The sequence below is a fragment of the Lycium barbarum genome, chromosome 11, assembly GCF_019175385.1.
Source record: "Lycium barbarum isolate Lr01 chromosome 11, ASM1917538v2, whole genome shotgun sequence".
Lineage (NCBI taxonomy): Eukaryota > Viridiplantae > Streptophyta > Magnoliopsida > Solanales > Solanaceae > Lycium > Lycium barbarum.
Genome location: NC_083347.1, coordinates 5,580,127 through 5,593,550, shown reverse-complemented (window position 1 = coordinate 5,593,550; position 13,424 = coordinate 5,580,127). Strand labels below are relative to the sequence as shown.

At 33.9% G+C, this 13,424-nt stretch overlaps 1 protein-coding gene across 1 annotated transcript; it reads left to right on the top strand.

Moving 5' to 3' along the window:
• Positions 1 to 4,844: 4,844 nt before the first annotated feature.
• On the top strand, positions 4,845 to 11,751 carry LOC132619298 (uncharacterized). The gene is made up of 14 exons (XM_060334244.1): positions 4,845 to 5,012; positions 6,327 to 6,440; positions 7,698 to 7,808; positions 7,897 to 7,959; positions 8,099 to 8,212; positions 8,301 to 8,450; positions 8,738 to 8,815; positions 8,938 to 9,159; positions 9,255 to 9,341; positions 9,615 to 9,734; positions 10,293 to 10,385; positions 10,549 to 10,760; positions 10,996 to 11,101; positions 11,547 to 11,751. The coding sequence occupies exons 1-12, from the start codon at positions 4,875 to 4,877 to the stop codon at positions 10,606 to 10,608; spliced, it is 1,350 nt and encodes a 449-aa protein (XP_060190227.1). The 5' UTR covers positions 4,845 to 4,874; the 3' UTR covers positions 10,609 to 10,760; positions 10,996 to 11,101; positions 11,547 to 11,751.
• The last annotated feature ends 1,673 nt before the right edge of the window (positions 11,752 to 13,424 follow it).

Below are 13,424 nucleotides of genomic sequence, written 5' to 3'. Positions count from 1 at the left end.
CGACTAACTTGTTCCTGACCAGACAACTCCTAAAGGTATTACAAAAACATGTTTTCTACTAAAAAAATATACAGATATCTAACCAATTTTATACCAACAAACAAACTCGTTTCTCCTCTCAGAATTCAAAATGTGTTCTTATAAAATCGTTTGGGTTTGTAAATTCTGGAAGAATCATACCACAAACTCATGCAATAAAATAATAGATGATTAAACTCTTTAAAGACAGAAATTACTCAATCAAAATCATCGATTATTTGTTCGCCGAATGTATCTTTTTTTCACCTACTTGTTAACATGATGGGAAAAAAATTAGATTACTGAAAAATTAATAATAGAAAATAAAGAGGACCTTGTGGGCAATCATGATAGCATTGGCAATCAATTTCAAGCTTCCCATTTCGAAAAACTCTAAGCTTTCCAGTTGAATCACCAAATTTGGTATGAGTGGCACCACATTCAATCTCCATATAGTCCGATTCTTTTTTTAAAACACCCATAAAACCATCCAACTCGTTGTCTGAAAACATGTCTGCAACTTTTAAAACAAGAAAAAAAAAAGATATAAAAATGTCAATTGAGAATCGAGCCACAAAATGTCCAAAAAATCAAAAGAAAAAGAAAAGAAAACTTTTTATAGATGCGATGTAAATCTTCAGATCTGTTAATTAATATTTAAAGCTCTAACATTGAACATCAATTGAAGGAAAATCACCATACGGTTAATTTCTATAAAGTTTCACAATTGCATACAATTTATTAAACAAGATACGCCTAGTTATATACATAAACAATAAAAGGAAAAAATAAATAACAGTAAAAGAATAACAATACTTGTAACCCTAATAGAGCTTCTCAAATAGCCCTTTTTGAACAGACATCTGAGATTACATTAAGTCGAGCACATAAACAAATCTAGGCTGCTTCTAAGGAGTAGGCATACCTTCTGATAACTCAAAACTTCAGGTCTCTTTGAGAAAGTCAGTATTCAACTCTTGTGAATGAGAACATAAATGAACTATTGCGCCTCCACAAGCTTTTTAAAGCGACAATCTTCATCTCTGGAATTTACGTAATCGCAAATATAAAACGGTATGGAGTGCTGATTAATTTCTTTCTTATCCAGAATTTATTGATTGATCGAGTTACAACCAATAAAAATAAAAAAATAAAAACAAGCTTACGTCTTACCTGGAAAGTTGACTGTTATCATCATAACAATCTCAAACGTAAAAAAAATATGCTTGGGAAGGAGACATAATTATGTCACTTGAGGAGTTGAGGTATGTTGATTGAAAATAGAGGAAAAAATATTGACCAATATTGAAAAGCCACTATCATCAAGAAAGCCTTCATTTTTAAGAAAAATGTTATTAATTTATAATTATTTTTTCTTTTCTAAGTGATCAATCATCCCCCAATTATTCGGGAGTAATCCGGATTGCCAACTTGTAAGTTGAAGATGAGAGTTCTATTCCTAATACATTTTGCACTTGTATCACTTAATTAACAAGTCTCTCGGCACAAAAAAATAACTCAGTTTCAGGCACATGTATTGCACGTATAATCCATTCATTTAAAATTTTGCATTTTCCCAAAATTAAATTTTCACTAAAATATAATTTAAGTAAAAACAAATTTTCGTCTTTTCTTATTTCTACGACCTCAAAGAATGGTGTCATAAACATTATTTTATTAATTGAACTGTCTTTTCTACTTTTACGAATTCTCTTTGAAATGAGTTTTGTCCCTCCATTTTTTTTAAAGTGTTAATCTTTAATTCTAATATTTATGTTATCGTATTTTAAATAATACTATATTTATAAGATGATTAATTTCTTACCTATCCAAAATTTGATAATGGATTGAGCTATATCGATTGGAAATATGAAAATGAGTAAGATTGTGACTTACCTGGAAAGCTGACTTATAATGAGAAAATTTATTATCACAACAACCTCTACAAGTAAGAAAATTGTTATTATTATTTTCCCTCTTCCAAATGAACAATAGACTACTATAGTTCTCAGTTGTTTGGGAGTAACTAGTACCCCCAATTTGCAAATTGAAGATAGATGAAAGTGTTTATTCCTAATCTATCATCGATCACGTTATTGAATGAACTTGTTATGGGCACGTATAACGCACGTGTGACGCACATGGAGCCCATTTGACATTTAAAAATTCATTATCTAAACAAGCTGAATTGAAATTTCATAAGAGTAAAAAAGTTCACGGAAGGTTCTTCAATAGTATGCCTAGTTGACGATGTTCTACCACTGTAAGGCTAGTTGTCATTCTCAAAACATCTTTTGATTTATCAAATAGAATTATAAAGTACATAAAAATCATCGTTGCGTTTTTGTAAATTCTTATATAGATGAATTTTGCACCTTCACAACCTTTTATATAGTTAATATGCAATCCAATATTCATCTGATCACAATTTTAAATAATATTCTATAAGGTATAATGATTAATTTTCTTACCTATGCAAAACTTATCAATGAATTATACTAAACTAAGTTGATTGATATTTTTTTAATAAAACTAAATATTAAAATAAATAAAATTACGTCTTGCTTGGAAAGTTGGCTGTTATCAATTATCATCATAACAAACTCTGAATGTAAGAAAAGAGTTATTAAATAGTACTAATTATTTTAAATGTAAGACCAATATGATTCCCACTCATTTCAGATCAGTAACTGGAACTATTTACACGTAAGTAGAAATGAAAGCACTTACTCCTATTACATTCTCGTTCATCTAACTAAATCAACTAGATTTTGAGCATATGTAGCTCATTTGATCTTCAGTGAATGATGTAGCTATCTCTTTTATTGAAAAAAAAAATCTCTTTTACTTAACGCAAAATCTCCCAAAGATGGACTTTGTCCCTCCACATTCATTGAGGGTATTAATCTTCATGTAATTGCAAATTTAATGAATACTAAATTAATTATAAGGTATGATAACTCATTTTTCTTCTATTTAAGATTTATCGATGGATTGAGCTATGTTGATTAAGATGAGTTTAAATAGAATAACAATGGTTAAAGGGGATTCATTAAATCGACTGCAGGTTGCTTAAAATTGAATCGTTAATGTGAAAATTGTAATATACTTAAATTGAATAAGATTACTCCTTACCTAGAACGTTGACCAACAATGAGAAATCATCACCATCGTGAGTCGTGACAGACTTTAATTCATATGTAAGAAAATTATTATTAAATTATTTTTTCCCTCTTCTAGATGACCAACCGTCCTCGGCTTATTTAGGAGCTCGAACCACCAACTTGTAATTTGAAGATCAAAGCATTGTTCTTAATCACCCTCAGCTGTTTCAATAGTCGTTTGACACGTGTATTGAACGTGTAATTCATTTAAAATTCAAAATTCGCTAAGCAAAATAAAATTTCCAACTTGAAATTTGGTGATTCAATTTATTCCCGAATAAGTGAGTGCCATATTGGTCATTTGGAAAAGGTTCAACAATAAAATTTGTTATCTATCCTCCCCCATGTTATTGAATCAACTAATATCTTGTTGATACGTGTATTGCATATATAGCTCATATGATATTAAGATTGTTGTTATCAACATAAAAAAATAAAATTTTCAATGGACACACACCAGGTATGAAAAGATCTTTTGATTTATTAATCAGTACTTAAAAGTTCTTATTATTTTGTTGATCATCTCAATTACATTGATATGGATAATTTGAGTAACTACAGCAATTGCACCTATTAAAGCAACTAAAAGGATTATTGAAATCAATTCAAATGGAAGAAAAAAATCGGTTTTTTTCTCACTTTGTCTAGTTTACTTTATTGAGTTCTTCTCTAAATGAACTTTGCCCCTCCACATTCTTTTACAATGTTAATCTTCACTTTTAATATCCATGAAACCACAAGTCTAAATAATAATTAGTTTCATACCTATTCAAAGTTTTATCAACGGATTGAGCTACTTTGATAAGAACATGAAAATTTTAGAATATTTATCTAACTAAAGTCTATATTATACAAGAAACAAAATTCGGAGTAGCAGCCAACAGCAAATGACAAATTATTATTATAATGTTTGAATCCTTCTCAAATGTAGAACTGACACAATCAGTTCAAGATTAATCTAAAATAAATAAGGAAACGATGTTTCTAATTTTAATCTAAGATAAATTATAAAGAGTATTGAAAAAGGATTATATATACATTAGTCCACGAAACAAGTGCTTTTTGATTATATATGGACCCATCTTCTATTAAAAGCCTAATCCTAACACATCCCTTAGGGTGAAGCGCACAAATAATTGTTAAAGAATAATTAAAATTTAGAAAATAATTTTAAATTTAATCGTCACAGAATCAACACATGACTGAAGTTGAAATCGTGGGTCTGAAATTTCTAAATTCAACTGCCAATTTTTGAAATTTTCTAAAACTGATTAAATTTCAAATAATTGGATATGTTTTACATAGGAGTGCTACAAAGTGGCTATATTGTGTCATTTCTTACCTTATCCTATTCATTTAATTGCACGATTTCTCCTTCAAATGGGCTGGTCTTTAATATTTGTCCTTAAAATGGGTCAGTCTTTAATTTTTGTCCCTTCAAAATCGAAGTTACGCCGGAGGTCGTAAATTCTTTAAGGGTGCGAACATTTGTGAGATATTATAATGCGAAAAATATAAATTTATGCTTTGAGAAAAAGTTATTTTTTATGAGGGACGAAAATTAAATATCAGGACAAAATAGTAACAAAAGTGCAAATGACCCTATCCTATTTGATTAAAGCCCAACAAGCCTTTATATTAGTTTCATTTTTATCACTCTCCAAATCCATTTCCTTTAGTACAGGCGTGAAAATGGCGGTCTTATGCTGCGCCACATCTGCTTATCCTACGCATAGTCTGAGAGTGACGTCAGCTAAAATTCCAGTGTGTTACAGCTCACGAGTTTCAGTTCCTCAACTTCATTTATCCAATTCCCCTTTTGTCCCTGAGGTAGAATTGAATTACCCAAATGCTCCATTTATTTCCTAGAACAACATAAATAATTGAATTCAACACTCTGTTTCGATGGTTGTTACATATTGTTTCATAATGTATCGTATTATATTATATTGTATTATGTCGTATCGTATTGTTTTGATGAATATAATGTTTGGATAGATTGTATTGTTCACTGGCGTTACATAATATCACACATTAGCAAATTAAAAGAACAACAACAACATACCCAGTGAAATCCCACAATGTGGGGTCTGGATAGGGTAAAGTGTATGCAGACCTTACCCCTGTTTCGGAAGATAGGGAGGCTGTTTCCGAAAGACCTCGGCTCCAAAGAATTTTTTTAAAGATAAACTTACAAAGAAAAGTAGGTTATAACATAAAAAGGTAGAGTAAAGGAAAAAATAGGATTATTAAATAACAAGTAAAGATAAAATGAGAAAAACAAATAAGGTAAGGTAACGACACGATCACACCAAATCGGTCGTTACATGAGACTTTTCGTTTTTACTTAACGATGGATTTAACGATATGATAATTTTTTTTTTTTTTTTGGAAAATGGTAATTTGTAAAATTTAAGTAACAATCAAAACAAACATTGTATTTAAATTAACAATACAATACAATAGGTAAAAACTATCCAAACAAGCTCTAAGTTAGAAAATTTTGGACTTGGTGAGTAAACAGAATATGTGCTTCAATATCTCTGTAGGAATCTCTTTTTTAGAACTTCTTAAAACTACCGTAATTATCTAGTACTGCTTCATGCTTAATCTTTGTGTTTTTACGTATAGCTACTAACAATGTATACATAAAATACCTTAGACTACTGGGTACCTATGGCAACATTTCGGTTTCAGGTGGACAGAGTGTGTGTGTGTGTGTATATATATGCTCTCTGTCCCAATTACGTACCACTTTTCGCTTTTTGAGATTCGAACTATGTAGATTTTGACCAACATTTTAAAATGCATTTGTTCGTCATATTGGCACGAGAAGAATTGCAACTTAGACTAGCTTTCGTATAGTTTTTGAGTTTGTAAATTATAAATATTGAGTTGATCTAGTCTAATTTAGCTTTGAAGGTTAGTCAAATTAACTCTCGGGAAGCGGCCACATAAATTGGGTCGGAGGGAATATGTCTTTATACTCTGTTCGCACTTACTATCACTAAGTCATAGTGCGTGCAGTGCTACATCGCTCACTGAGCTAAAATTCTGGATTTATGGGTGTTGGGTTTGAGATAAGTCTGTTTATTTGAGAAATGAATGCAACGTGATTGCTTTTTCTGTTTCTGCGAGGTGTAGGTTAACAAGGCGGTTGATTCTTTATCAAAAGAGTTCAGAGAAGTTGACAATTTAGTGGCACGCAATACTGCGCGAGTTTTAAGAGCTTTTCAAAGGGTCAAGGTTGGATCTCATGTAAGTTTTCATTTTCTTAAATTTGTTAATTGTAGCTTGTAGATATCATTTATATGTGAATTTACTTCTTTGGAGCAAATGGATCTTCGATTATATCAATTTTCATTGCAAGACTGCTGCTGATTCTCGGATCCTGTGAATTAAACCGACGTGATAAATGAGCATTTGGAGCTTAGGCCTGGAGTACTAATGGTTTAGGACCTTACTCCACCTTTACCTTAGGATATACTCTATAGGGTAAGGTGGAAATAAACAAGAGTCAGTGAGGGGATTACTTGTTTGTTAGTTACTATATGACATTAAAAGGGCAGCCCGGTGCACTAAGCTCCCGCTATGCGCGGGGTCCGGGGAAGGGCCGGACCACAAGGGTCTATTGTACGCAGCCTTACCTTGCATTTCTGCAAGAGGCTGTTTCCACGGCTCGAACCCGTGACCTCCTGGTCACATGGCAGCAACTTTACCAGTTACGCCAAGGCTCCCCTTCAGTTACTATATGACATTATGATCCTTTTTTTATACTGCATGCTGTGAATGATATCTCTTTAGTAAAAGAACTGGCCAAAAGGTTTTTTGGGTGAGCACTCCGACTAGTATTTTGTTATTTACTGTTTATCACAAATAAAAAGAAGAATTACTATAATTTATTATCATGGTTAAAAGCAAGTTAATGTATAAAAGTTTGTTCAACTGCTGACGTCCAATATCCATTTTTGTTTATGATTTGGTGAGAATGAGATGTCAATAAATGGAAAGTACTTATTACCTTAATATTAATATAAACCATTTGTTCTGTGAAGAAAGCATAATGCATTTACTAGCAGTATATCACACAAACTTTTCTCGCTTTTGGGGGATAGTGGGGACAAGGAGTGGAGTCATGGCTCGATGGGATTAAAATCTGTCAACAATTTGTTTTGTACTGTTCCTTAGGTCTATCAGCAAATGAAACAAATAAGAACAGTTATCAACACTCTTCTATCCTAGTTAAAAGATTACATCTCCCCGTTTAAGTGTGCTGGAACAGCATTATATGCTGCATTATATTATTTACACTGCCCACATATCCAGAATATGAGTTTATTTGGGATTTCATTTCCAAGTGTTCAGTGGAACACATGATTCTTTTGCTGAAGACGGGTAACCAGAATGGTCTCGTCTAATGGAATGACATTTACAAAGTCTAAATGCCATAGTGTGGCAACTAGTAGGCACTTTATTTTGTTAGTACTAAAAAGTGTAAAATTATACCTGCATCAGCACTTTGGTGGTAGCACTGGTTATGGTCATGAAGAAGCTGGTGGACGTGAAGCCTTGGACCAGGCTTTTGCAGAATTTTTTGGTGCTGAGTCTGCAATTGTTCGAGCACAGGTTTGCATTTTATTCTTTGTGGAGGTAGCTTCATATTTCCGCGAAAGATGATATCCTTTCTTAATACACTTTCAAACTTCACCTTCAGTTCTTCTCAGGTACTCATGCAATCACTTGTGCATTATTCGCTCTCTTAAGACCAGGGGATGAGGTACAATTATTCTATACTTGTTAGCATCACAATATTCTGTTTCATGAATTATTATAGTCCAGTATATCAGTTTATGTTTCCAATGTTGTCAATTTTTTTTTATTTTTTTATGAAAATGACTTGAATCAACTTGCTTCAGCTGTTAGCGGTGGCTGGTGCACCTTACGATACTCTGGAGGAAGTTATTGGAAAAAGGGGCTCTGGTGGATTGGGTTCCTTAAAAGACTTTGGAGTAGAATACCGGGAAGTCCCAGTAAGTTGCATCTGCATGTTTGATATTAGCTCCATATGGTTTATTTTTCACAATTTGAGAATAGCCAACCTTATCTGGAATTTCCCAGCTTGCAGAGGATAGCGGGCTTGATTGGGCTGCACTTAAAACCTCTGTAAGACCTCACACTAAGTGTGCACTCATACAGAGATCATGTGGTTATTCCTGGCGTCGCAGTTTGAGTGTAACTGAGATAGGTCAGGCCATCAATATAATCAAGGTAAACCATTCGAAACCGCGGCAATTATGATAATAGTTGGTTCCAAAAACAAACTCTCAAAATATTTACTGAAAGGGTGCTGTAGAATTGCAAGTTATTAGAAGTATGCCTTTCTCAGGTATAAGATGCTGGGTCTATATAATTGATGTCTCCCTGATCCTTGATGCTTTGTGTTTGTAACACTGGAATAAATAAATTTTCCTTTACACTTATCACTGTTAGGATATGTCTTTACATTTGCTTTTAGTAAAGATAGTTCTCCGTTCAAACTCCTTTCTTCGATGCAGATGCAGAACCCAAGCTGCATGGTCATGGTGGATAACTGCTATGGTGAATTTGTTGACGATATCGAACCTCCTATGGTGGTATGTAAAGTTATTCTTGTTATTAAAGTTCTATTGCATGTATGTTAACCGTTCAAAAAAAAAAAAAGTTCTATTGCATGTGGAAATACCGAAATATCAAAAGTTGATTTTTGGCTGAGCAGGGTGCTGACCTAATTGCGGGCAGTTTAATAAAAAATCCGGGCGGAACAATTGCACCATGCGGTGGATATGTTGCAGGAAAGAAAAGATGGGTGGAAGCAGCAGCTGCCCGTCTCTCGGCTCCAGGACTTGGAGTTGATTGTGGCTCTACTCCTGGTGATATAATGAGAACTTTATTTCAGGGTTTATTCCTCTCACCTCAAATGGTTGGTGAAGCAATAAAGGTATCTCATTTCTGCTCAAGTTCTGATGTGGTCATAATCTTTTGTTACTTCTACTTCACCTTGTTACATGCGTCTTTGCAAACTCCTGTTGCAAGGGAAGCTTCCTGATAGCTGAAGTCATGTCAGCTAAAGGATATAAAGTGCAGCCACTTTGTCGGGTCAAGCGTCATGACACAGTGCAGGTTTGTTTGTCTCATCTTGCATTTGTCAAGGCATATACAAGTCCTTGTATTGCTAACTGTCGAAGAAAGCCCCTCTGTTTGCAAAAAAAGAATTTACAGTACCACCTGCCATTCGATCGCAGTTCCTCATTCAATGAGCAATTGTAACAATCTTCATATTTCTTCTATAAAATATATCCCAAAATCAAGTACCTAATGGTGCTCTCAGACGTGTGCCATACTTTCAAGCAGTCATCAGTGCAACTGGATGCTTAAGTTTGTTATTCTTCTCAGGCTGTACAACTTGGAAGCCGAGAGCGTCTACTTTCCTTTTGCGAGGCTGTTCAGAGAAGTTCTCCTGTCAGTTCTTTTATCAGGCCTGTTGCAGGTGCAACTGCTGGTTATGCATCTGAGGTATGAGGGGAATATAAGTTTTTCTGTACTTGAAGGAAACATTTCCTATTCTATTGTTAGCATTTTGTTAACAATATAATGGAAATAAAATTATTGAAGATGGTAAATTGCTAATGCTATGACAGAGGAACCACGATGTAACTATCATGTCCGAAAGTCACATAGAATTAATTATGAAAGAAATCTAATATGAGCAACAATGTTCTTTGTATAGTAGGAAACATTTCTCTAATGTCTCCTTTTATCTGCTTGGGTTCGTTGGAATCGTAGAAGATCAGGGAGTCGTGGCGTTGAATCTGAATCAAGCTTCTACGTGTCCTGACTTTTCTAGCTTGGATAGTTAGTTTAATTTTGGGTCTCGGTTGATCTGCAAGTTTATCTTGGTCTTTTTACCTTATTTACCGCCTTGCTTTTTCGTTTTTGCTCCTTCCATACTTAGCATCTGGATGCTTGTAGGATAATTGATATATGAAGCACATCTTAGTTATTATTTACTAGAGTTTTTTAGCTTGAGCAACTCACCGTCACCCTATTTTTGGAATGTTATTCATTGAGCAGGTCATCTTTGCTGATGGAACCTTCATTGATGGAAGTACTAGTGAGCTCTCATGTGATGGGCCCCTAAGAGAGCCTTTCTCTGTTTTCTGTCAGGTAATACTCTGCCATTTCTTTCACCATTAGTTAGTTTACTATAGGACTAATTAGTTAAGTATATGTTTGCTTATGTAACTTATCATGTGGGAAAGAGGCAATTCGTCTTTTCAATGAATTTGGGGGAGATTTAATTTTACCGTACTTGAATTTCCAATTGCAGGGTGGCACTCATTGGACGCAGTGGGGACTAGTTCTGGGGGAGGTTTTGAAATCTTTATGAAACTGGGACAGATTTTGCACCGATGAATACCCTTCATGAAACTTCTTATAGTCACCAAGTTCCTCAGTCTCATTAACGTAAATTGTGGCTGAAAGAGAAAGATTCTTCATCGCTGCACAAATTTTGTAGAGTAGTTTTTCTGCCTTTTACAGGTAAAGACAACAATTTCCCCCCGATTTGCACTTAAAATGCCTTGATCTTTCAAAGAACTGTGAATATGTTAAGTCTGCAAAGATTACTATGAACTTTGGTACCCCTTGACTATGATTTTGTCATGGTTTCAGTGGATTTGATTTTTCTTTCTAAAAGTTTGTTTTTAGTGGTAGTCAGGCTAAACATTAATTTGATTAAAAGATTTGTCATCACTTATTCTGTCTCACCCATCAGGCCATGAGAATGATATCGGACGGTCCACACTGTATTTATCATGTACAAGAATGCAAAGGAGGTGAAGAAGGTTGCTTGGACATGAATTAGAACAAGAAATCTGGTGGTAAGGATTTGTTAGTCTCAGTATCAATGCTTTTATCAATAGTTATTCTTTGTCATAGAAGGAATGGGAAAAATTGCATGGAACTCCAAGGCATATCCATATTTTTCAAGGAGGAACATGAGAGGATACCTTCTTCCAATGTGCATCAGAAATATGTTCAGAAATTGTGAAAATGCCTGAGGGTATAAAGACATGCCACTCAATCAAATTCTTCTTGTCAAAGCATGCTTCATTTTCTTAGGTGCTCAACTACTTGAAATGATTATGAATTCATAAGAAATGCTAATCAGAGCTAGGATCATTGGAGTACTAGTGTTGTTTATCATACTGATTCTATTTGATTAATCTGTTCATCATGCTTCAACATGCTTTCACGTGGCTGGTACTTGAAAGATTTCACCTACTTCCTGTTCTTTTAATAATTTATTCTGGTCCAATTTCCTAGGACTAGGCAATTAGCATTCAGCAAGCAAATGGACATTTGGAAACAGATCCTCCTTTGATGCCGTCAAGTTTAGTCCAGAGCATCACAGAATCCGATTAATCGCACATTGATGTAAAATTTTCTATTTCATCAATATGCTCAGATATTATCACAATCAGAGTAATGCTCAATTATATTGTCTAACTTCTTGTTCATGTTTTGTGTATTCTATGTTGTACTTTATCCCCCATCTGAGGTGCTTTTGAATGACTGCTAATTTTCTGTTGTGCACTCAATTATTTCATCGCGTATAAATTATCTTCCATCATCACAATTATTATTATTAAGTAACTATGCCCTTCAAACTTAGCAGACGGGCACTAGTTTTTTTATTATTTTTTTTTAATTTTTTTTTTTTTTTTTTTTTATCTCTGCTAGGAGATGAACTATATTCTTAGCGATGGCTCTTCTTGTATGGAGGTATGTTTAGGTTATGTTGACTCGGTATTATCAAAACCGGCAGGTAAATGTTATTATCTCCTAAGTTATTCTGGAATGTGAAATCAACTTGAGTAGTAATGATGAAGGCAAGATTTTTACTAAGAGGGTTATCATTTATTATATATAATATAATATTAAAGAACTGACTTTGTATAATTTACCGGTAAAGGTTGTTCGATGAATCCCCTTCTGCCCCTCTAGCTCCGCCCTGGCGATTGGCGAAGTGTTTTGAAGGTTCTTTATCGCTAGGTTCAGTTTGTCACTACCGTGTAGTGCTATTAATTCAGTTTACTAAATTTTGGTATGGTCGTTGTTTTGAACGTGCATCCTTCTGCCATATGGGCGCTGGGCATTGACCAATGACTAATTATTGCTAGGCATGTTCTGATACACCAGACATTAAATTTAGACATGTAGTTATTATGTTACATAAATGCGTGGAAGATACTCCCATAGCCCAATCCTTCGCCAATAGGATGGTCAATTGCCGGGAACTGACAGAGATTAACCTGAAAAAGTCCAGCTAGTCTACTAAATTATTTTTATTTATTTTTTAATTTCTAAATCATGTTACTTCTTTCTAGAGCATTTATAATAAGGGGAAAGTTGTAAAATTAATTAGCTCTTTTTCTAGTTTCCTAAAACGATATTAGTAAAAGTGATAAAGTTAATAAGTATTGGGTATTAGAGTTTCTAGTTTAGATTTCACCACACAGCAAAATCTAAATTCTTTTGGAGTTGCAGTAAAAGTTTTACGAGCCAAACTAACCAAAAAAAAAACCTGCGTGGGTGAAACCGTGGGGCCGGCAATGCGTGGACCCTCCGACTAAGTCGGATCAGCCCGTGCATTGCATGTGGTTTGACGAGCATTTCTGTGCCCCGTGTTAAACGTTCTTCTACACAGGCCCCACAAAAATCAAAATTCGATTAAAGTGGACCCATAATTCTGAACTTCGGAACACCACCCACGTAAATGTATATTCAATTGTAATTTCGATTAAGCATTTTAACAAATCTCTGAAATACGGTGAATTTTATATTTTAATATATAAAAACTAATGTTCAAATTCGCATTGAATATTCAATTCGTTAGGGGAGAAATGGTTATTTGGTCATATATATATATATATATATATATATATATATTAGTTTTATGACTCTTTTACAAGAGATCTCAAAAAAAAAAAAAAATAGATAAGTGATCTGAAAAAGTCATTTTCTTCTATTCAAATTGTAAGAGGTCAAGAGATCTTATTTTCTCGTTAATCTTGCTATTCTGAATTAGTAATCATATTCTCATGGCAGGGCCATTTCAACAATATTGGAGCCTAAAATCAAACTTCAAATAGAGATCCTAATTTTTATTAAAGGAAAGTCGTCGTATATACAACAATAACA